This window comes from Gorilla gorilla, chromosome X (assembly GCF_029281585.2).
Source record: "Gorilla gorilla gorilla isolate KB3781 chromosome X, NHGRI_mGorGor1-v2.1_pri, whole genome shotgun sequence".
Classification (NCBI taxonomy): domain Eukaryota; kingdom Metazoa; phylum Chordata; class Mammalia; order Primates; family Hominidae; genus Gorilla; species Gorilla gorilla.
In genome coordinates, this window is record NC_073247.2 from 30,647,091 (window position 1) to 30,670,765 (window position 23,675).

The 23,675-nt window shown below is 38.6% G+C and overlaps 1 protein-coding gene across 8 annotated transcripts in view; it reads right to left on the minus strand.

Moving 5' to 3' along the window:
* The window catches only part of RPS6KA3 (ribosomal protein S6 kinase A3), a 112,694-nt gene that overhangs the window by 11,511 nt on the left and 77,508 nt on the right, over window positions 1–23,675 (minus strand). For 5 of the 8 annotated variants that reach the window (XM_055376748.2, XM_019019359.4, XM_055376749.2 and 2 more), the window contains 10 exons: window positions 22,640–22,677; window positions 21,972–22,114; window positions 20,444–20,514; window positions 11,149–11,237; window positions 10,590–10,654; window positions 10,406–10,508; window positions 9,320–9,444; window positions 6,903–7,028; window positions 3,568–3,657; window positions 1,751–1,909 (listed from right to left, as the gene is read on the minus strand). In XM_055376748.2, coding sequence (XP_055232723.1) covers window positions 1,751–1,909; window positions 3,568–3,657; window positions 6,903–7,028; window positions 9,320–9,444; window positions 10,406–10,508; window positions 10,590–10,654; window positions 11,149–11,237; window positions 20,444–20,514; window positions 21,972–22,114; window positions 22,640–22,677 — 1,009 coding nt within the window. The remainder of the gene's footprint in view (window positions 1–1,750; window positions 1,910–3,567; window positions 3,658–6,902; window positions 7,029–9,319; window positions 9,445–10,405; window positions 10,509–10,589; window positions 10,655–11,148; window positions 11,238–20,443; window positions 20,515–21,971; window positions 22,115–22,639; window positions 22,678–23,675) is intronic. The other 3 variants (XM_055376751.2, XM_019019360.4, XM_019019362.3) reach the window with 1 other exon arrangement.

The window sequence follows — 23,675 nt, forward strand, 5'->3', positions numbered from 1 at the left end:
TGAGTACAGTAGTCCCCCCTTATCCGTGGCGTACATGTTTCAAGACCCCCAGTGGATTCCTGAAATTGAGGATAATACCAAAGTCTCTCTATATTTTTTCCTAGATATATATATATACCTATGATATAGTTTAATTTATAAATTAGGCACAGTAAGAGATTAACAATGACTAATAATAAATTAGAACACTTGTAACAATATACTGTAATAAAAGTTATGTGAATGTGGTCTCTCAAAATACTGTAATATTTTTGACAATGGTTGACTGTGGATAACTGAAACCACAGAAAGCAAACTTGCAGATTAGTGGGGGACTACTGTACTTTTTTATCATAAGCTTCTCTGACATTCCTTTTTAGACTTAAGTGTGCCTTCTGTCACCAAATTCTGAGTCTGTGTTCCAATCAATCAAATTAGATTTAGTTCCTCACATCCAGGACATCACTTCTCCAGACTATTTTAATAACGAATTACTGATGAGGCATTGGGAAAAGAACACAGAAGACTTTGATGACTGCAAGGTCATAAGTTCCTCAGTGACTACTGAGTTCTACTAATTTCAAGTTACAATACTAGGCAAATCTTGATAAGTTAGAAGTCAGGAAGCTCCAGAATTAACACATTCTACTTGGCTTTCGGGGCAAAGACAAAACAAGAAGAATGTATTGAAACTGAACTCCTTAAGAAGTAATCTTTTATATATGCATGTATCAAAACATCATGTTGTATACCATGAATATATATAATTGTCAACTAAAAAATTTTTTAAAAATTGTTTATTCTCCCCTTGCTTTCTGTTCCTCTGCTTCACTCCTCTGCTGTTCTCCTTTCCTCCCTCCCTCCCCTCATTTTCTCCTTTCCTCCCAGACTTCCCTTCTTTTTTTTTTTTTTTTTTTTGAGATGGAGTCTCACTCTGTTGCCCAGGCTGGAGTGCAGTGGTGCAATTTCAACTCACTGCAACCTCCGCCTCCCGGGTTCAAGCAATTCTCCTGCCTCAGCCTTCTGAGTAGCTGGGATTACAGGCATGCGCCATGACGCCCGGCTAATTTTTGTACTTTGAACAGAGACAGGGTTTTGCCATGTTGGCCAGGCTGGTCTCAAACTCCTGACCTCAGGTGATCCACCCACCTTGGCCTCCCAAAGTGCTGGGATTACAGGCGTGAGTCACTGCACCCAGCCGCCTTGCTTTAAAAATACGATTTTCTCGAACTCCTGACCTCAAGTGATCTGCCTGCCTCGGCCTCCCAAAATGCTGGGATTACAGGCATAAGCCACCGTGCCCAGCCTAGAAATACAATTTTCTTTTGCTGTTTACTAAAAATCTGCATACAAGAAGAACGAAGAGCATATCCACCAGCCGAAGCATGTGACTCCTTGGCCTCATTGTTTTAAGGATTTCCTTTTATACATGAATACAAACCAGGATTCCTTGGTTCTGCTTCTAACCTGAAGTGGGCCTGGTTTTCATGAGTACAGAGTGACCTAGCAGAAACAATGCTATGTTTTCCAGGTCAGAAGAGATCACTTACTTTTTCTTGGAAGCACAAGAGTTTAACATAAACAAGCTAGGATATCAAAGGTACACTTCAATCTCAATAATAAAAGTTTATATAGAGGAAGATCAGTAGGATAATTCAGCTAATAGCAGTTATTTTCCATTTCAGGCATAAAGTAATTTCTATCTAATTCTAGCTCAAACATAAAGGAAAAAAGTGTGTGTATGTACATATAGAGTGTTAAAAAGACTTACCCCTTGTGCGTGAAGATATTCAACGGTTTTAGTTATAGTGAACAGGACAGCACTGGCCTCTCGTTCAGAGAAAAATTTTTGTCTAAGAATTTTATCCAGCAATTCACCTCCTTTCATAAGTTCTGTTACTACATACACATATTTTCCATCATCATATACCTATAAATTTCAACATCAAAATGTAAATATTATTTGGAACTATATGTGCCCAAAACAAAGTTTAAAATATAAAAGAAAAATTAAACTCACTTCATATTCAAGAAAAATTTTATTTATTTATTTATTTTGAGACAGACACTCGCTCTGTCGCCCAGGAGTGCACTAGCACAATCTTGGCTCACTGCAATATCCACTTCCTGGGCTCCAGCGATCCTCCCACTTCAGCCTCTCAAGTAGCTGGGACTATAGGCGCATGCCACCACACCTGGCTAATTTTTGCATTTTTTGTAGAGACGAGGTTTTGCTGTGTCTCCATGAGCAGTGATAATCTGAGGAAATTTGAGTTTTGACAACCCCCAGATAAGGCCTTTGGGCCTATTGAGCATCATTAGCAAGAGAAGACTTAACACTACCTGGGGAGTTCACACTGTTTGCCAACACTTTGTTATAATAAAAGTCAAGAGAGACATAGGCAACAGGGTTATCATGACAGTCCAGGGAAAGATACTTTACTTGTCCTGGGGGTGGCAATGGGCAGGGCAGGCTTCCTGGAAGAAGCAGTGCCTTAGCAAAATCTTATATGTGTGGTAGTTAGCCAGGTAAAGAAAATAGATGGTGTTAGCAACTGAGGGAACTATAAATTCAGACAGAGCAGCATGGAAAATGAGGCATGCGCAAGAAATTTACATACTAGAACACAGAGCATCAGGTGTATGAGAAAGGGTGTGTGAGAAGTCTGAAAACTACAGAGGAAGGCAGGGTCTTAAGCGGCTGGGGACTTTAGACTGTAGGCAGGGAAGTTAAATGGGTAGTTATGAGTGTTAGATCTCTTTTCTAGTAATGTGGAAGATACTTTGGGGTAGTCTGGAGAGTGAGACTAGTCAATATTGAATATGAACTAATAGTAATATTAACACTGAACATTTAGGTAAGTGTTCAAGTAAGTGCAGATATTAAAAACAATAATATCGTAAGTACTTTTCTTCTTAAAGCAAAAGTAGAAAAAAATAACTGTACAAACCTATCTTTATTGATAAATGAAATTATGCCATATACACATATAAATTGTTCTCAAATCTACTTTTTAAACTTACCATGTTGAATTTTGTTTTGTTTTGTTTTTGTTTTTGAGACAGGCTCTCGCTCTGCTGCGCTGGCTGGAGTGCAGTGGTGCGATAACTGCTCACTGAGGTCTTGACCTGCCGGGCTGAAGCAATCCTCCCACCTCAGCCTCCAGAGTAGCTGCGACTATAGGCATGAGCCACCATGTCAGGCTAATTTTTAAATATTCTTTAGAGACAGGGTCTCCTATGTTGCCCAGGCTGGTCTTGAACTCCTGGGCTCAAGCAATCCTCCTGCCTCAGCCTCCCAAAGTACTGGGATTACAGGTGTGAGCCACTGTGCTCGGCCCGGCTAATTAAAAAAAATTTTTTTTTGTAGAGATGGAGATCTCACTGTGTTGACCTGGCTGGTCTTGAACTCCTGGCCTCAAGTGATCCTCCTGCCTTGGCCTCCCAAACTGCTGGGATTATAGGCGTGGGCCACTGTGCCCAGCCTATGATGAGTTCTTTGTCTACCACATGATTTTCGAAAATATACTACTTTCAATGTGAGTTAGACAACTGATTCAAATGATCCATATTAAAGAATCTACTTACATCCTTTAGAGTGATGATGTTTGGATGCTGTCCATAACGAAGAAGAATTTCAATTTCTTCTGTTGGGTCTCTCTTGCTTTTATCAATAATCTAAAAGGCAAATGTTTATCACAAAACCTCATCAACTATACAGTTATAAACATTAATTGTTTATAGCTACAGACCTTGGGTATTACCTCATGTAAATAGTGTATAAATAAGCCATTTATCAATCAGTTTTATTCAACTACCTGGCCAGATTGTTTAATCAGAAAGCCAGTCTTGATATAGATGGCAAGGCTGTAAATTCTAACTCATGAGTCGCATCCCCACCATGCCTCTCCAATCTAAGTTTGTAAGTTTGTAGTAAGTTTAGGACTTAACCAAAAACTCAAAAAGCCTCGAGAAAAGGTACCAAGAACACAGTTAACATATCTTTTCTTCTATCCTTGAGGCCTTTAACATTTGGGAACTCAGTCAACTTCTAACCCCCCCATCAATACAGATAATTAAGAGCTAGATATATCTATAACACCACCACTAGCATCTGCTTATTGAATTAAGTTTACATCCTTTAATAAAATGCTTCAATTGAATATCCTATTAGCTGTAAGCTACTTATAAAAGCTAATTATCTGCTAAGTAGAACAATCTTGTTTTTGAAGTTAGGCAGAAAGCTACATAGAAAATCATACCTAGCATTTTATTTGGTTAGAATTTGGTTTAATTATTATAATAAAGCCCTTTAAAATAGTAATGTAGCTTTCTAACCCTTTTATATTGGCTGCTCCTTAAAAATATTTTTCTTAATGTTTTAATCTGCTCAACTAATATTATATAAAAAAGACAAATTTTGCTTTCTATTCATTCAAAGGGTAGTCTGAAACAAATTAGGTGGCCTTTGTATGTTCAATTTTAAACAGCTTAGTAATTAAGTATGCACTAAATACCCAGACATTCCAGCAACCTAGGAAAGAGGTTACAACTCTCAGCATGGGTCCAGTCTTCTATCTGAAATGGATTTATAGTTGACCCTTGAACAACACAGGTTTGAACTATGAGGGAGCAATTACACGTGGATTTTCTTCTGCTTCTGCCACCCCTGAGACACCAAGACCAACTCCTTCTCTTCTTCCTCCCTCCTCAGCCTACTTAAGGTGAAAATGATGAGGAAAAAGACCTTTATTATGATCCACTTCCATTTAATGAATAGTAAATGTATTTTCTCTTCCTTATATATATTTTTTCTTTTTTTGAGACAGGGTCTTGCTCTGTTGCCCAGGGTGGAGTGTACTGGCACAATCACGGCTCACTGCAACCTCAAACTCCTGGGCCCAAGTGATCCTCCCACCTCTACCTCCTGAGTAGCTGGGACCACAGGCACACACCACTACACTCAGATAATTTTAAAAATTATTTGTAGAGATGAGGTCTGGCTATGTTGCCAAGGCTAGAGTACAGTGGCACATAGCTCACTGCAGCCTGAACCTCCTGAGCTCAAGCAATCCTTCCGTCTCAGCCTCCTGAGTAGCTGGGACTACAGGCACATGTAGCCACACCTGGCTAATTTTTAAACAATTTTTCTGTAGAGATAGGGTCTTGCTATGTTGCCCAGGCTTGTCTCAAAACTCCTGGCCTCAAGCAATCCTCCCACCTCGGCCTCCCAAAGTGCTAGGATTACAAACGTGAGACACTATGCCTGGCATGATTTTCTTAATAACACTTTCTTTTCTCTAATACAGTACATAATACATATAACATACAACATAATCGACTATATATGCTATCAGTAAGGCTTCTGGTCAACAGTAGGCTATGAGTAGTTAAGTTTTGGGGAGTCAAGTTATACGTGGATTTTCAACTGCTTGGGGATCAGCACTCCCAAGTCCTGTGTTATTCAAGGGTAGACTGTACTTGTATAACAGTTCTGTATTTGGAGAACAGGGAAGATAAACATACAGGTACCCACTGTAATCAACTGCAAATGATAGTGTGGAATTAGGCAAATGGGTGATTAAGAGGAGAGGTATATGGAATAGACATGCTAATTTAAGAGATGACCTGGGACTAGTCTTTTGAAAACCAGAACACACTGGGAGGGGTTGTTTTTGGCATGGATCTGCTAATCTGAGCCCAGTTTGCATTAGATCTATACTTGTGCTTGTGGACCTCAAATATGTGGTAATTTCAGTAGAATCCAGTTGTGTTGGGATTGGTTTTATGAATCATTTAAGTTACAAAAATCCACAAATAGCTTGGAGATATTTTCAAGGTTTTAGGCATAGTCCTCAAGGTTTCTGTAATTCAAAGGGGCCTCAGGACATTTCTGCTTTTTATGATGTATTTATGGAGGCAAGACACATCCTTAAACTGCCTACCAAATACATTATTAGTCTTTTCTCCTTTCATGTAAGCAATTTGAAAACTTCTATGTATCTTAGATTTCAGTAAGAGCAATGAATAGGAAAATAGAAAATTAAATGTATTTCTTTTAAGAATTTCCTTCTTTAAAATTAGCTTTATTGTCCTTCCAATGAAGCAAATTAAATGTATTTTTATGGTTCATCCTTCTATCTGACAGAAAGCCCTATAAACACTGACGACTTTAAAGCAGTTACATCCAAGTTTAGAAGAGTGATAACAACTAATGTCACTATCTCTTTAAACATGAGCTATGTATATTTATAAACCAGTCCTAAGGTTCAAACAAGTTGAAAGCTTTAGACATTGTTTGAATTGCTTGAGACTGGAAAGCAGAGGTTACTATTCCAAGAAGTGAAAAGAGACTTGAACATAGTGTTTGTTCACTTACGACTAAAGGTTTGAAATTCAAACTTTATCGCAGAGCTAGGTTCCTTGGTTTTTGGCTTAGAAAATTCTGTCTTAGGATACTTGATGAAATTAAAACAGCCAATGATAACGAATTTTATGATAGTGGTTTTTATTCATTAGTTCCCAGATCCTTTTAGATGCAAAGAAAGGTATGAACTTTTTGCCAGAGAAGATGTAAACATACAAAATTTTGCACACAATTTTGAGGAATTTGCTGACACCCTGAGCATAAAATGGGGACTTCTCAGAGTAAAAAGATACTTTAAAAATCACTTGAGGTAAAAAAAGAAAAAAAAAATCACTTGAGGTGTAAACTGCTACTGCTCTGGGCAAACTAGATATATAACCACCTTACCTTTAGCTCACAGGGTTCTAGATTAAGATCTCTGAAGATCACTAGCCAGATATTTAACTTTTTTATAACAAAAGGCACTTTTAACAACAAGAGGAGTGTAATTTTTAACTGGTACTGACATGCATGAACAAGAACTGTATGAATTGCATTTTAAATAAAAAAAATTTACCTTCACTGCAAACTCCATGTTTGTAGCTTTATGTATACATCTCTTGCAAACAGAGTAGGAGCCAACTCCAATATCTTCTTTTACTTCATATCCATCAGTAAACTGAATACTGTTCCTGTGTAACTGCTACAAAAAATTATAAATTGGTGAAGAGTCCCATAATGCCTTTAGTGCATTTTATAATAGGGAAGTATGTTACTCAGCATGCATTGTTGATGCCCTACATATAAATGAATAAGAATAAAAATACATCTTTATAGTACTTATTATTCTACAAACAAGTGATTTTGAAAGTGTTTACAATGAAGTGTACAGCAAGAAATATGACTTAAAAAAGCTTATGTTACAAACAAAAATTGAATTTGCACAACAGAAAAAGCAGAGCTACTTGATATGGGGCCTATATCTTTGTCTGTGATTCAGCCTTATTCCAGTCCCCAATCGGCTATAGGTTTTCAAGTACCTTTGCAAATGAGAAGTTTGAAACCTATGGTATAGAAGGAAAGGATTTAGGAGGATTCAGAATTAGAATATCTGAATTCTTGTCTCAGGTACACCACTTACAGGCTATGTAACTTTGAGCCTGTATTTTCTCAGAGGGTAATGGTGAAGATTAAATAAAAATAATGTATTTGCGAGTAATACCTGTTATCGCCATTTTGGACTTTCAGTAGCCACTCCCTCCTTTCTTCACCCTGAAGTCATAGCCTTACACAACTTATGCTAAAGAAGCTCGTCATGGGTTAGGGACTAATAACACACAGTAGATGATGAACAGCAACTTACTGATTCCATAAACAGGCTGAGGAAAGTTGTGCTGCCCTTGGCTATACTGATATGAGACATCCATGCCTATGAGCTTTGTATATGTTAAAACTTGAATTTTGTAGGATATACAAGTTTGTGGTTTCTATGTTAGGTACAGAATTTATAATTTAAAAACTTGCCATACATTCATGTGCTTGCATAGTAAATGGCACAGACTATTTCAACATGAGCTCTGCTTAAAAACCAGTGTTTTAATTGTTTTTCTACAAAATGGAAAACAGGATAACTGACTCATGAAAAAACTTTAGAGCAAAAGCAACTTAATCATCAAGCAAATCCAAGTACAAATGATATCCTAAAAAGAATCCAATGCTTCAAAAGATATATCGAGTTCCCTTTGATTAGAAAGATGACTTAAGATTTGAGTTCATTTTTATTTCTTGTATCTTTTCTAAGGCAAAGGTTGACAAACTATGGCCAGTGAGCCAAATCTGATTCACTGCCTGTGTGTGTAAATAAAGTTTTATTGGCGCACAGCCATGCCCACTTGTTTATGTATTGTCTGTGGTTGTTTTGTGCTACATAGCAGAGTTGAGCAGTTGTGACACAGCCCATATAGCCCACAAAGCCTCAAGTATTATCTGACCCTTCACAGAGAAAGTCTGCCGACTCCTGTTCTAAGGCATCAAAGAACCAGAAGACCTCAATTCATCATAGCTGACCTGAAGGAGGCAGAGGGTGAAACAAACTCGGCATGAAAAACATTTTGAGGCACAGGAGAGGATATAGACAACATCGTCATGTTTATCTCAACTCTTTTAAAATTCTACTTTTTTTTTTTTTTTTTTTTTCCGAGACAGAGTCTAGCTCTGTCGCCCAGGCTGGAGTACAGTGGTGGATCTCGGCTCACTGCAAACTCTGCTTCCCGGGTTCAAGTGATTCTCTTGCCTCGGCCTCCTAAGTAGCTGGGATTACAGGCATGCGCCACCACGCCCAGCTAATTTTTGTATTTTTGGTAGAGACGGGGTTTCACTGTGTTGGACAGGCTGGTCTCGAACTCCTGACCTTGTGATCTGCCCGCCTCGGCCTCCCAAAGTGCTGGGATTACAAGCGTGAGCCACCGCACCTGGCCTAAAACTCTACTTTCAAGTCACATAGGTATCTAGGATTTTGGTTCTTGCAACCTTTTCGATGACATATGAAAAAAATTCCTAAGAGTAAAGTTAATGATATAAAATGTATTTTATTTTATTTTTTGAGACAGAGTTTCAACTCTGTCACACAGGCTGGAGTGCAGTGGTGCGATCTCCGCTCACTGCAACCTCTGCCTCAGAATCAAGTGATTCTTGTGCCTCAGCCTCCTGAGTACCTGGAATTACAGGCACGTGCCACTATGCCCAACTCATTTTTGTATTTTTAGTAGAGATAGGGGTTTCACCATGTTGGCCAGGCTGGTCTTGAACTTCTGACCTCAAGTGATCCAACTGCCTTGGCCTCCCAAAGTGCTGGGATTACGGGTGTGAGCCACTATGCCCAGTCTAAAATGTATTTTAAATTGCTCACTTGAAGTCAGTAGAAAAAGATCTATTCACAGAATGAACTATATCTTACAACATTCCAAATCTAAAATTATTTAGACATCCACTCACCTGAACAATTGAATGTACACCAACTGTCTGCATAGCTTGGCTTTCATCATCTGAGGTAATAGCGACAAAACTAAACCCCCGAAAAAGCTGATGTGCATTAGCACTAGGTGGAATGCCAGGTGAATCTGAAAAGAGTAAGAAGTGACAAAGAAGATTTATTTGAAAGGAAATTAAGGGAAAAACTGTTGACACTATGACCTTTTTCACTTATTCTGGAATTCTATTTCTCAGGTACACAGTATATACCTCTTGCTTTCCAGGATACCTGTGAGGCACTGTATCAGATCTGTTCTGACTGTGTATTGCCATTACAACACCAACATCCTAGTCCCTTGGAGCCTAGAAAATAGCTAATTCATTTGAAGACTATAATACATCGATGAATTATAGGGTTAATTGTATTCAAAATTAATGCTGTCCCATGGAATTTTCTGAAATGATGGAAATTTTCTTTAACTTTACAGTCTGATAGCCACTAGCTACATGCAGCTTTTCGACATTTGAAACGTGCCTAGCGTGACTGAGAAACTACACTTCAAATTTTAATTAATTTAAATTTAATTAGCCACATGTGGCTACTGGCTACCATATTAGAAACTGCAGCCCTCAATAATAACCTAGTTGGGGTGGAACGGGGGAGATACAAGGTTGATCTACAGCAAATTTAGGAGATTTGAAGATAGCTTAGGGAGTTATCCAGGAAAAGATTTTCTTTTTTTCTTTTTGAGACAGAGTGTCGCTCTGTCACCCAGGCTGGAGTGCAGTGGTGCAATTTTGATGCACTGCAACCTCCACCTCCCAGGTTCAAGCGATTCTCGTGCCTCAGCCACCCAAGTAGCTGGGATTACAGGCACATGCCACCAAACCTGGCTAATTTTGGTATTTTTAGTAGAGACAGGGTTTCACTATGTTGGCCAAGCTGGTCTCCAACTCCTGGCCTCAAGCGATCTGCTCGCCTCAGCCTCCCAAAGTGCTGGGATTACAAGTGTGAGCCACCGCGCCCAGAGTCTGGAAAAGATTTTCTGATGAAACAAGAAAAAAACATATTTGTTGTCTTATATTTGGGTTTTCACATTTTCTCCTTACCTTTGGGAGTTTTTGCAGTAAACTCAGGATCAAAATAGAATGTATCTTCAGGCCTGCCCGTTGCAGGTTTAAATGGCGGATGAATTTCTCTTCTATACAGTTTCTGGAGGGGAAAAAAAAAAGAGACTTAGACATATTTTAATTATAAAGAAATATTTCAAGCAAGTTTTCATTCTATACTTACATTCCAGTCTATCGTTGAGAAAAATGAATGTCTTTTAATTTCTTCAACTCCATCTGGTCCTGCACCTATCAAAAATGGATTCACTGGTAATTTTATTTCAAGGAGAAATATACATATTGTTCAGCCTTTGTTTTCAATACTTGTCTAATTAATTAATTAATTAATTAATTTTGAGACAACGGCTTGCTCTGTCACCCAGGCTGGAGTGCAGTGGTGTGATCTCAGTTCACTGCAGCCTCAACCTCTCAGGCTCAAGTGATCCTCCTAACCTCAACTTCCTGAGTAGCTGGGACTACAGGCACGCACCACCATGCCTGGCTAATTTTTGTATTTTTTGTAAAGATCAGGTTTTGCCATTTTTCCCAGGCTGGTCTTGAACTCCTGGACTCAAGTAATTCTCCCGCCTTGGTCTCCCAAAGTGCTGGGATTACAGGCGTGAGCCACCAGGCCTAGCCTTGTCTAAATAGTTAATAATTCCACCACAAAACAAATATCTACTCCCCGCTAAAAACAAACACCAACAAACATACAACATAAACAAATTAGTTAAAATTTTTACCTAATCTGTTTGCAGGATTTCGCTTGAAAAGCATTCGTAAAAGACTCTGGGCTTCAGGACTCAAAAACTGTGGCATTCCAAGTTTGGCTCTAAATAATAAATCCACATAATATTTTATTTTTTGGAGGCATCTGTATTTTTATTTTTAAAAATTCTTAAATTAAACTTTTTGAGATACTTGTAGATTCACACTCAGTTGTAAGAAATAATACAGAGAGATCCCCTGTGCCCTTTACCCAGTTTCCCCCAATGGTAACATCTTACAAAACTACAGTACAATATCACATCCAGGATATTGACATGGAGACAATCCAATGATCTCATTCACATGGCACTGGTTTTATTTGCACTTATTTGTGTGTGTGTTTAGTTCTATGCCATTTTATTACATGTATAGCTTCTGTATGAATATGTCACAGTTTGTTTATCCATTATCTGTTGAAGGACATTTGGGTTGTGCCCAGTTTGGGGCTAATATGAATAAAGCTACAGTGAACATTTATTTACAGGTTTTCATGTGAACACATAACTGAATTTTAGTTCATAATCTAATAAGCTTTTTCATTTTTCAAAATTTTGCAAAGAGCACTGTGAAAGTAAGATCATTTGAATCCTAGTTCTGGCTCTGTTACTAAGAACTTTGTGACAGTGGGAAAGCCAATTATTCTGGGCCTGTTATCATTTCTTCATAAGCAAAGCGATTGGTCTCCAGACCAATAGCTCCCAAAGTATAGCCTCGGAACTCCTCCTCAAAGGGAATTTAAGAAACCTAACATTTAAAGCTGCTAAGAGAACATGTGTTTCATATGCCACTTTTTCCTTTCTATTCCCTTTAACGGCCCCTGAAGGGAAGGGGAACTGTGGGAAAGAGGATTGTGAAATATTGAAGATACACAGTCTAAAAACTGCTGGCCTAGATGAACTTGAAGGTCTGTTTCAGCTCTAATTTTAATTCTTTTTCCAAACCTACAAATTAAAGAAACCAATGATCCTGTAAGTATGACAATAATAATTGAGCTGGGGAAAATTCCTATTTCAGAAACAGATCCATTTATTATTCAGTGGGTTGTTATTGAGCTATTACATGCCAGACACTGTTTAGTGCTGAGGATACAGAGACAAAGAGAGCCCATGAAACTCATGGTCCATGGTGAAGATGGATACAGATAATGCTAGTACATTAAGAGACAAATGCAGAAGAACATATGCAAAGAGTGACAAGGGAACAGTAGGGGATATTTAATTTAACATGGGAGATTATGAAAGGTCTTGAAGGCAATCTAAAGGCTAACAATTTATTCATTTGGCTAGTGTTTCCCCAAATTTTACTGAATAACATTAATCCCTCTAGATAGTTAGCAACAATAAAAAAATTCATGACCCAATGAGCTTGTAGAATGCTATCTATTATATCCCCCTATTAGACACACAGAATTAAAATACACTGCATATAAAAAGGCTGAGAAATCTAGAGCAAACAAATCTTTTTTTTTTTTTTTTTTTTTTAAGACAGAGTATCCAGGCTGGAGTGCAGTGGCACAATCTCAGCTCACTGCAATCTCTGCCTTCTGGGTTCAAGGGATTCTTGTGACTCAGCCTCCCAAGTAGTTGGGATTACAGGTGTGTGCTACCACACCTGGCTTTTTTTTTTTTTTGTAGAGATGGAGTTTTGCCATGTTGGCTAGGCTGGTTTTGAACTCCTAGCCTCAAGTGATCCTCCCACTTCAGCCTCTCAAAGTGCTGGGATTATGGGTGAAATCAGTATTTTCTAAGTATTTATTTCCAGCACCTCTTTTTCAAAGAATACCTATTAATATCTTGTGGAATTAATATTCTCTTGGACAAATCTGGGGAAACACTATTGTATTAGGTAACAGGGATGCAGCAGAGGTCCTGAAACTGGACTAACATGACTAGACTTATTTTCAAGAAGGTAACTCCAAGGGTAATAGAGAACAATTTGGAGTGGGAAGAGGTCATAAGTGGTAGGCAATCAACTTAGGAATGTGGTCAGATAGTGTGGGTAAGAGGTCACTGTTTTCTGAATACTTCAAGCAGTTTAATTCAGAGGAAAGGCTGGAACAGTGAAATAATTCTGAGATCGAATTTGGAGAATACCTAATTATGCAAAAGAGAGAAGGAATAAAAAATGATTTCCAGGTTTCTGGCTTGGAAGAGGGTACATGAAAATGCTGATAACTGGGAGTATAAGAAAAGAACAGCAAATAAAGATACATTTAGTTCAAAGATGTGAAGTCATGCATGTAATATGTTTTGGGAGGGCCAGGCAGGTGAGTAAATGGAAACACAGGTCTAATGCCTGGTAAATTCATGTAAGAAAGAGTGATTTGGGAGTAATTAAAATGTGGAGGGTAGTTATAGGAAAGACTGAAGTCAGTCAGGAAAGAGTGCAGAGGGGGAAGAAAAGCATATCATAGACGGATCCTGGGGGATAAGACCATTTAAAAGGTAGTCAGAAAAAGAACAATTAGGGCATTAAAAATAATGACTGCAATTGGCTGAATCACACTGATTATTAAATCCCATGAGTTTATTATGTAAAGTAAGAAAAAGCAAAGTCAAAATACAAAAACTCGACTCACTGGATACTACCCCCACTAGGAAGTAACTAGGGCTCTGACATTAGAAACAATTAAGAAAAGAATTAAGTATTTATTCTCTTTTTCTTGGATGAGCGTTATTTCAAGTAATTAAATCATCATAGTTGATGAGGGAAAGTTCGTTGAGAAAATACCAGCTAATAAATGAGGAAGGAATAATAATAATAGAAAATCATGGCTGGTGCATAGTGGCTCATGCCTGTAATCCCAACACTTTGGGAGGCGGAGGTGGGAGGATCACTTGAGCCCAGGAGTTTGAGACCAGCCTGGCAACATAGCAAGATACCATCTGTACAAAAGATTAAAGAACTTGGCTGGGCATGGTGGTGCACCTGTAGTCCTAGCTACTCGAGATGCTGAGGCAGGAGGATCGTTTGAGCCCAGGAGTTTGATGTTGCAGTGAGCTGTAATCATGCCACTGCATTCGAGTCTGGGCAACAGAGCAAGACCTCATCTCTAAAAAACCTTTTTTTTCTTTTTTTAAAAGAAAAGCAATTCATCCCTTTTGAATTCCTTATAAAATAACCGTTTCAAGTAATGATTATTAATGGATAGAACCATTAGTTAAAAGCATGACAGGGAACTTTACAACGGAAGAATCAGCTGCAACCACTGAAGCCCATCACTTAAAGTGGGGGCAACCAGGTATTGTAAGCCTCCTGATGTAATAGGGACCACACAGTATTAGCTGTGAAATAATCTTGCTAAAACAGTTTAACCAAAAACAGAATAGAGGATCAAGCTAATAACACTAAGGGAATAAAAAAAATTTCCATACTCCTAGGAAAAGACTAATTGTTATGTAACCATGGTAACAAGAGAACCACCAGAACTGGTTTTAAATCCTTTCAGTTGGTTTAAAATCCATTGAATTGATCAATGACAACTTGCCTGGTGAATACCTGCAAAGATGAGTAACTGCTCTTTGTCTCTGAAAATTAGCCAAACAGGAATGGACTCACTCCAATAAACACACCTGAGTGCCCACTGATCAACAACAGTCCCACCCAAATAATCACATTCTTACAGATAATGTCAACCCACTTATAGACATGAAACTCTGCCACTTCTTGAGCTCCACCCTTCCTCAAAACCCTATATAAGATTAGTGGTCTACTATGTTTGGGGAGACTCTAGCCTTACCATAGCAAAGAATAAAATAAACTTTATGCTTTTTGTTTCAGATATTGAGAGGGGGTCTCATTCTTTGACAAGATAAATCCAGAAAGCAGAGTTCTATAAAACAACTGACTAGGTTTCTACGAATAAACAGCAGGAGAAAAACAGGGATAGATAACAGAAGTTTAAGAAGTACAACCAAATGGAATGTGCAGACTTGATTTGGATCCAACTGTAAAGACACAGTTTTGAAGAAAATCTGAAAAACTTAGTTAAGGACTGATGATACCTAAGCATTATTGCTAGTTTTATGTGGATGTGTAAGAAAACATCCATATTTTTAGCAAGGCAAACTGAATTAAGTAGATATGTCTGGAATGCTTATAATACTTCAGTAAAGAAAAGAAAAAAAGAATAGATAAAGCGAAATGGCCAAATCTTGATAAATGTCGAATCTGGGTAACAGGTATATGTGTTCACTGAATTATTCTATTTTTGATAATTCATATGTGAAAATTTTTATAATTAAAAAAGGAAAAACAGGAAGAGAAGAAATCATGTAAAGGAGACCAAAAGGGGAATGGTTAGAGAGGTGGAAGAAGTAGATCAAAGTAGGAAAAACTATGGAGGGAGGGAGTGGCCACCAGTGTCAAATACTCAGAGATGCCTTTCTTGAGTGTCCCATCTAATATGGCTCCTGCTTTCTGCTCCTTCCCTCACACAGTAAGGAGTCACTATTATGAGTACAGAATTCCGATTTATTATCCTTATATCTCCTATTACTATCTGAAATTGTTTAGATATTCCTTGTCTCCCCCACTAAAATATAAGCTCTGAAGACCACCAAAGACCTTTTCAGTCTTGTTAACACTACATCTCAAGTATGAGTAGCAAGAACTGAAACATCTGTTAAATGAATTGTGTGAATGAATGGTAGAGTCATCCTTTTGACAACCTGCCACTGGTTTTAGCAACCAGAAGATCACTGATAGCCACAGTGAGAGCAGTTTCAGTAGAGTGGTGGGGATGAATGACAAATAGGCTGTGGAATAAAAGAAGCCAAAAAAGTAGTAACAGAAAGCACAGACTACTTTTTAAAGAGGCTTTGTGTTGAAAGGATGCAGGAAGATGGTACAGTAACTTGAAAGGAAGGCCAAGTCAAAGAAGGATTTAGTTTCTTCAACACGAGAGTGTTTGTTCGCTGAAAGGGAGGGATCAAAGTAGATGAAGTGATAAAGGTTCAGTGATGAAAGTTCAGTGAACATTCATTTATGTAGCACATCTTTTTAGACCTTTTATATTGTGTAGAATAATATAAAATGCCCCAAAAAACCCCGAACAAAAACACCCGAAGTACACAGCTCAATTATTTACCACAAACTGAATAGTTATCTGGCCAAGACACATAACATTGCCAGAACCCCTCATCCAGTGTAACCACTTCCCTTATTTTGCCTCAGGCTTTTAACCATCTAAATATGAACCCTAAAAACTATGCTTTAGTTTTGCCTGCTTTGTAAACTTTACAAATAGAATCATATAGTACTTTTTCTTTTGTGTCTGTACTTCCTTAGCTCCACATTCTTGTGAGATTTATCTAAGTTGTTGCATGTAACTGTGGTTTGTTCATTTTCTTTGTTGTATGGCATACTACACCCATGGGCCAAGGCTTCAGCCTGTTTTTGAATGGCTCTCAAGAATTGTTTTATATTTTTACAGGGTTGGAAAAAAAATACAAAGAATATGTGACAGAGACTGTGTGTGGCCCACAGAGCCTAAAATACATATAGTAAATACAACAACTTCTATTGTATTCAACTGTATGAATATACCATCATTTATTAATTGATTCTTCTGTTAATAATCAGGTTTCCACTTTTTGGCTATTACAAATAATGTTGCTATGAACGGCTTTGTACTTGTTTTTTGATGTGTGAGTAACTAGATTCTTTTAACATGGGTGCATGTCTAGGAGTGGGAATTACTGGATGAGGGTATACATATATTTGTCTTTAGAAGATAAGGACAAAAACTGCTTTCCAAAGTGGTTATATGAGTATTGATATTCCTTCCAGCTATGTATAAAAGTTGCCACTGCTTCACATCCCACCATTTTGTACTGTCAGTCTTTTTATTTTTATTTATTTTTATTTTTTAAAATTTTTGTATAGGGCAGCAGTCTGGGCCAAAAATGGTTCAGAATGCTCCTGTCAATCTTTTTAATTTTAGCCATTCTGGTGAGTATGCAGTGATATTTCCTTGTGATTTTTAATTTGCATTTTCTGATTAACGAGGTTGAGTATCTTTTCTTAAGTTTTTTGGCCATTGAATATCCTCTTCTGTCAGATCCCTAAGTCTCTTGCCCATGTTTTTATTGGGTTGGCTTTTTCTTATTGATTGGGGTTCTAGATAGATTGGTAATGATTTTTATGTATGGTGGAAGGTAGGAATTTTTTAAAAAATTTTTAATTCTTTTAAAGCAAATTTTTTTTGAGACACGATCTTGCTCTATTACCCAGGCTGGAGTGCAGTGGCATGATCATGGCTCACTGCATCCTTGACCTCCTGGGCTCAAGCGATTCTCCCACCTCAGCCTCCCAAGTAGCTAGGACTACAGGTGTGCACTAACACACCTGGATAATTTTTATATTCTTTAACTCATGGCCTCAAGTGACCCTCCCACCTCAGCCTCCCAAAGTGTTTGGATTACAGGTGTGAGCCACCACTCCCTGCCTATTTTTTATACGAATATTTAACTTTTCCAGCATGATTTATTAAGAAAAGGCTATTCTTTCCCTACTGCTCTGAAATTCCCAATGGTCGCAAATTAAGTGTCCACATATATAGATCTGTTTCTGGGTTCTTTATTCTTTTGCATAGATCTACTTTCCACACTTGTTTCAATGCTGTATTATCTTAGTTACTGTTATAATAAGACTTAATACCTGGTAAAGCAAGTCTTCCTATCTTGGTCTTCGAGAGTATTTTAGCTACTCTTTGTCCTTTGTATTATCATATTCGAATCAGTTTATCAAGATTCACATTAAAAAGTTGTTAGGATTTTAATTTTATTTGCATTGAAACTATAGTTTTGTCATCCATTATAGTAGCCACTAGCTACATATGGCTACTGAGCACCTGAAATGTGCCAATCTACATTGTAAGTGTAAAATACACATTGAATTTCAAATGAGTATGAAAAAATTAGTTTACAACAAATACCTCAATCAATTTTTAACATTGGTTACATGCTGAAATAACATCTTTGGTACACTGGGTTAAATAAAATATTACAATTAACTTTCCTTTTACTTTTTAATTTTTTTTATTTTTTGAGATGAGTTTCATTCATCACCCAGGCTGGAGTGCAGTGGCATGATCTTAGCTCACTGCAACCTCCACCTCCCGGGTTCAAGTGATTCTCCTGCCTCAGCTTCCCAAGTAGCTGGGATTACAGGTGTGTGCCACCACGCCCAGCTAATTTTTGTATTTTCAGTAGAGACAGGGTTTTGCCATGTTGGCCAGGCTGGTCTCGAACTCCTGACCTCAGGTGATCCACCCACTTTGGCCTCCCAAAGTGCTCGGATTACCTGCCTCTTTTTACTTTTTTAAATGTAGGTACTAGAAAACTTAAAATTACGTATGTGGTTCGCATTACTTTTCTTTTCTTTTTTTTTTTTTTTTTGAGACAGGGTCTCGCTCTTCACTCTGTTGCTCAGGTTGGAGTGTAGTGGTGTGATCAGGGCTCACCGCAGTCTTGACCTCCCAGGCTCAAGTGATCCTCTCACCTCCGCCTCCCAAGTGGCTGGGACTACTGGCACGTGCCACCACATCTGGCTAATTTTTTTATTTTTTATTTTTGTAGAGATGGGGTTTTGCCATGTTGCCCAAGCTGGTCTCAAACTCCTGGGCTCAAGCAATCTGCCCACTTCGGCCTCCCAAAGTGGTGGGATTATAGGCATGAGCCACCATGCCTGGCTGGTTCACATTATATTTCTAGTGGATAACAATGATCTATAGAAATGTTATCTTTACAACACTGGGTCTGTCATAACATGAACATGGTATATCCTTTCAAGTTATTTTGGTCTTTTAAAATTTCTTTAAATAAAATTTTCTGGTTTTTTTGCACAGAGGTCTTACACAACTTCTGCTAGATTTATCACTAGGTATCTGAGAATTTTTACATTGTTGTAAACACTGTCCTCTTTGAAAATTCCATTTTTTTTTTTTTGAGATGGAATTTCACTCTTATTGCCCAGGCTGGAGTGCAGTGGCATGATCTTGGCTCACTGCAATCTCCGCCTCCCGGGTTCAAGTGATTCTCCTGCCTCAGCCTCCCGAGTAGTTGGGATTACAGGCACCTGCTACCATGCCCGAATAATTTTTTCTATTTTTAGTAGAGACAGGGTTTCGCCATGTTGGCCAGGCTGGTCTCGAACTCTGGACCTCAGGTGATCTGCCTGCCTCAGCCTGCCAAAGTGCTGGGATTACAGGTGTGAGCCACTGTGCCTGGATAAAAATTCCATTTTCTATTCCTAGTATAGAGACATAGAATAGATTTTTGTTTATTGACCTTGTATCCAGTAACTTTGCTAAACTCTTATTAATTCTAAGAATTTATATGATCACTGGATTTTCTTTTCTTTTTTGAGACAGGGTTTTGCTCTGTCACCCAGGCTGGGGTGCAGTAGAACCATCTCAGCTCACTGTAGCCTCAAGCTCCTGGGCTCAAATGATTCTCCTGTCTTAGCCCCCATCCGCCACCCCACAAAGTAGCTGGGACTACAGGTGCTTACCAACATGCCTGGCTAATTTTTGCATTTTTTTGTAGAGATGGGGTTTTGCTATGTTGTGCAGGCTGATGACTGGGTCTTCTATGGATACAGTCATGTTATCTAAATAATGATAATTTTATTTCTTCTTTTTAAACCTTATACTTTACTTTTTTGCTTGACTTACCATATTGGCTAGGACTTCCAGGACAATGTGGACAGAAGTGAAATAATGGGCATCCTTGCCATATTACAAATCCCAAAAGTAAAGCTTTCAGTATTTCACTATTAACATGAAGATAATATGAGTACTCTAAATCTACGCAGTCTGTTCATATTCAAACCACGTAATATTGATGAATTTCTTAGTTATTTCTTATACTACAGCCAACACCCTAAAATCTCATTTTTTAGTGTGAAACATTTATTTTATTTTACTTTTTTGAGATAGAGTCTCACTCTGTTGCCCAGGATGGAGTGCAGTGGTGTGATATCAGCTCACTGCAACCTCCACCTCTCGGGTTCAAGGGATTCTCCCGCCTCAGCCTCCTGAGTAGCTGAGACTACAGGTGTGTACCACCATGCCCGGCTAAGTTTTGTATTTTTAGTAGAGATGGGGTTTCACCATGTTGGCCAGGCTGGTCTCAAACTCCTGACCTCAAGTGATCCGTCTGCCTTGCCCTCCCAAAGTGCTGGGATTACAGGCATGAGCCACAGTGCCCAGCCTGAAGCATTTATTTTAAAATCTCATCAAAACATCTACATTAAGGGAGTACTTACTTAAGAATCATAGTCATTGTTTCTTTTCGATCTTTTCCTTGGAAAGGTAGTGTACCAGTAAGCATTTCAAACTACAGAAAGGCAAAATAATCAGAAGTATTAGTCAATAAATATAAAATCTGAAGGCCAGAAGGTAAAAAAAAAAAAAAGCATCATTTTAATTATAACCAAATATTCTACAATTGCTACATAACAAGTGTTTTCTATTTCTACCATATTCGTTACTGAAGTTCTTGATAATTCCTAAAACAACTGAGCTATACAGTTTTTTTTTTTTTGTAGAAATCAATCACATTTTTATTTTATTTTTTTTTTGAGACACGGCCTGGCTCTGTTGCCCAGGCTGGAGCACAGTGGTGCAATCTCGGCTCACTGAAGCTTCCATCTCCTGGGCTCAAGCAATTCTCCCACCTCAGCCTCTCAAAGTGCTGGGATTAGAGGCATGGGCCACCATGCTCAGCTTCACCAATCACATTTCAAATGGCAATTTTAAAGTGTAGATATGTGAACAATTTGATAGATATGCCAATTTCATATGAACTTATTTTTTTTGAGATGGAGTCTTACTCTGTCACCCAGGCTGGAGTGCAGTGGCACGATCTTCACTCACTGCAATCTCCATCTCCTGGGTTCAAGTGATTCTCCTGCCTTTGCCTCCCAAGTAGCTGGGATTACAGGTGTGTGCCACCATGCCTGGCTAATTTTTTGTAGTTGTAGTAGAGACAGGGTTTCACCATGTTGTCCAGGCTGGTCTTACAGGCATGAGCCACCACGCCCAGCCTAATTTTTGTATTTTTAGTAGAAAGGGGTTTCACCATGTTGGCCAGGCTGGTTTCGAACTCCTGACTTTAAGTGATCCACCTGCCTCGGCCTCCCAAAGTGCTGGGATTACAGGCGTGAGCCACCGCGCCCGGCAGAACTTATTATATATTTTTTGAGACAGAGTCTCGCTCTGTTGCCCAGGCTGGAGTGCAATGGCATGATCTTGGCTCACTGCAACCTCTGCCTCCCAGGTTCTAGCGATTCTCCAGCCTCAGCCTCCTGAGGTGTGTGCCATCCTGCTCGGCTACTTTTTGTATTTTTAGTGGAGATGGGGTTTTTGCCATGTTGGCCATGCTGGTCTTGAACTCCTGACGTCAGGTGATCTACCCGCCTCAGCCACCCAAAGTGCTAGGATTACAGGTGTGAGCCACTGCACTCGGCCAAACGAACTTATTTTAAGGGTCACTTACTAACAGATTTCTGGACCAGTTTCTCCAAAAGACCAAACACCATTAATGCTTTAGATTGTTACTATTAGCAGGAAATCTATGGTAATATTTTTTTTTGCCTTTTCAAATTAGGATGAGACAGACGCAGCTAACAGATTTCATAGTCCTTCTATACTGCATGCAATAATGTTTCTTGGTTATTTATTACATATGGCATAAAATAAAGAAAATAAAAACAACAGTTTCTTTAACATTCACTGCTGATCCTCACTTAACAATCTCCTTCCCCCCTAAAAAATCCCAAATTCAAACCTTACCATTAACACACCAAAAGACCACCAGTCAGCACTCTGAGTATGACCTCGACGATTAACTACTTCTGGAGCCATATACTCCACAGTTCCACAAAAAGAATATGCCTTCTTTTCATGGTCAATAGACTCTTTACTTAGGCCGAAATCTGCCAAAACAAATATCATAAATATCCTACATAAATTTGCACATGTAAATTTTAAACTTTGAGTTCTGACATTAATCATTTAAAATTTCTAATACAAGTTTTTTTTTTTGTTTGTTTGTTTTTTGGGACGGAGTCTCGCTCTGTCACCCAGGCTGGAGTACAGTGATGCCATCTTGGCTCACTGTAACCTCTGCCTCCCGGGTTCAAGTGATTCTCCTGCCTCAGCCTCCCAAGTAACTGGGATTACAGGCGTGCACCACCATGCCCAGCTCATTTTTTTGTATTTTTAGTAGAAACAGGGTTTCACCATGTTAGCCAGGCTAGTCTTGAATTCCCGACCTCAAGTGATCCACCTGCCTCGGCCTCCCAGAATGCTGGGATTACAGGAGGGAGCCACTACGCCTGGCCCTAATACAAGTTTTTAATTTTAATACAGTGTATTACTCAATATTTGTACCACAACCTTAAAGGAAAGTATATATTGTAGGAGAAAATATTTTAATAAAACGAGGATTTTTTTTTTACCTGTTAACTTGATGTGACCTTCTTCATCAAGAAGTATACTGAAAAAAACAAAGAAAATCTTTTAAGAACACTAAATAGAGATTTATAGAAGCTAAGACTGAAATTACATCCTTAAGCATCAGATCACCACATTTACTCTAAAACATTGCTTTAGACTGTGAATAAGATGGCAAAGGCAAAGGAGGAACAAATTATTTTTTGGACACACATTTATAACAAAGCCCAAAGGCAATGCCATAAACTTGTATTAATATGCCAGGGGCACTTGAAAATTATTAGGAAAAGAATCAAATCACCTGTACTCTTCCCAGCTGCTCTTTCTAATGCCTTTCTGCAGACGTAGTTTGGACTAAACCCCCTAGTGCCTGCATTAATAGACAGAGGGTCCACACATTTAATTCAAAAACATCAGACATGTCATTCTCTTGGTTATTTTATTTTGCCTTTTTTCCCTTTTTGTGGAGAATAGGGTCTCACTATGTTGCCCAGGCAGGTCTTGAACTGCTGGGCTCAAGCTATCTTCTTGCTTCTGCCTCCCTAAGTGCTGGGATTACTCCCTAAGGTGTGAGCCACTGCGTGCCCAGCTCTCTTGGTCATTTTAAAGGTATCTGACTCAATCACTGTTTCCCTATTTTTTTTTTCCTGACACGACCTACACAATCCTCTTCTCCTTCCCCATACCCCTTGTTTTTCATTGACCCCTCCCTTCACTATACATATTCTCCAGGGTTTTCTCTCTTCCCCAATAAACTGTGAGCTCCTAGAAGGTATGACCTTATTCATCTTTATAGCTCAGTGTCTGGCAGTGTACAGTACAAACAAGAAATGTTGAATGAATAAGGCCTGTTTGCAAAGGGCCTACAGGGCACTCGAAATAGTTTGGGCTTCTTGTCAAGGACAAGGGAGACCATAAATGGTGTACATTCATGGAGGGTAGAGAAATTTACAGAGAAAATAAAGGGCATTTAGTGAGCTCACTGGGTCATGATAAAGAACAACTGGAGAATGACACTCAGGTTTCTGGCTTGAGCAGATA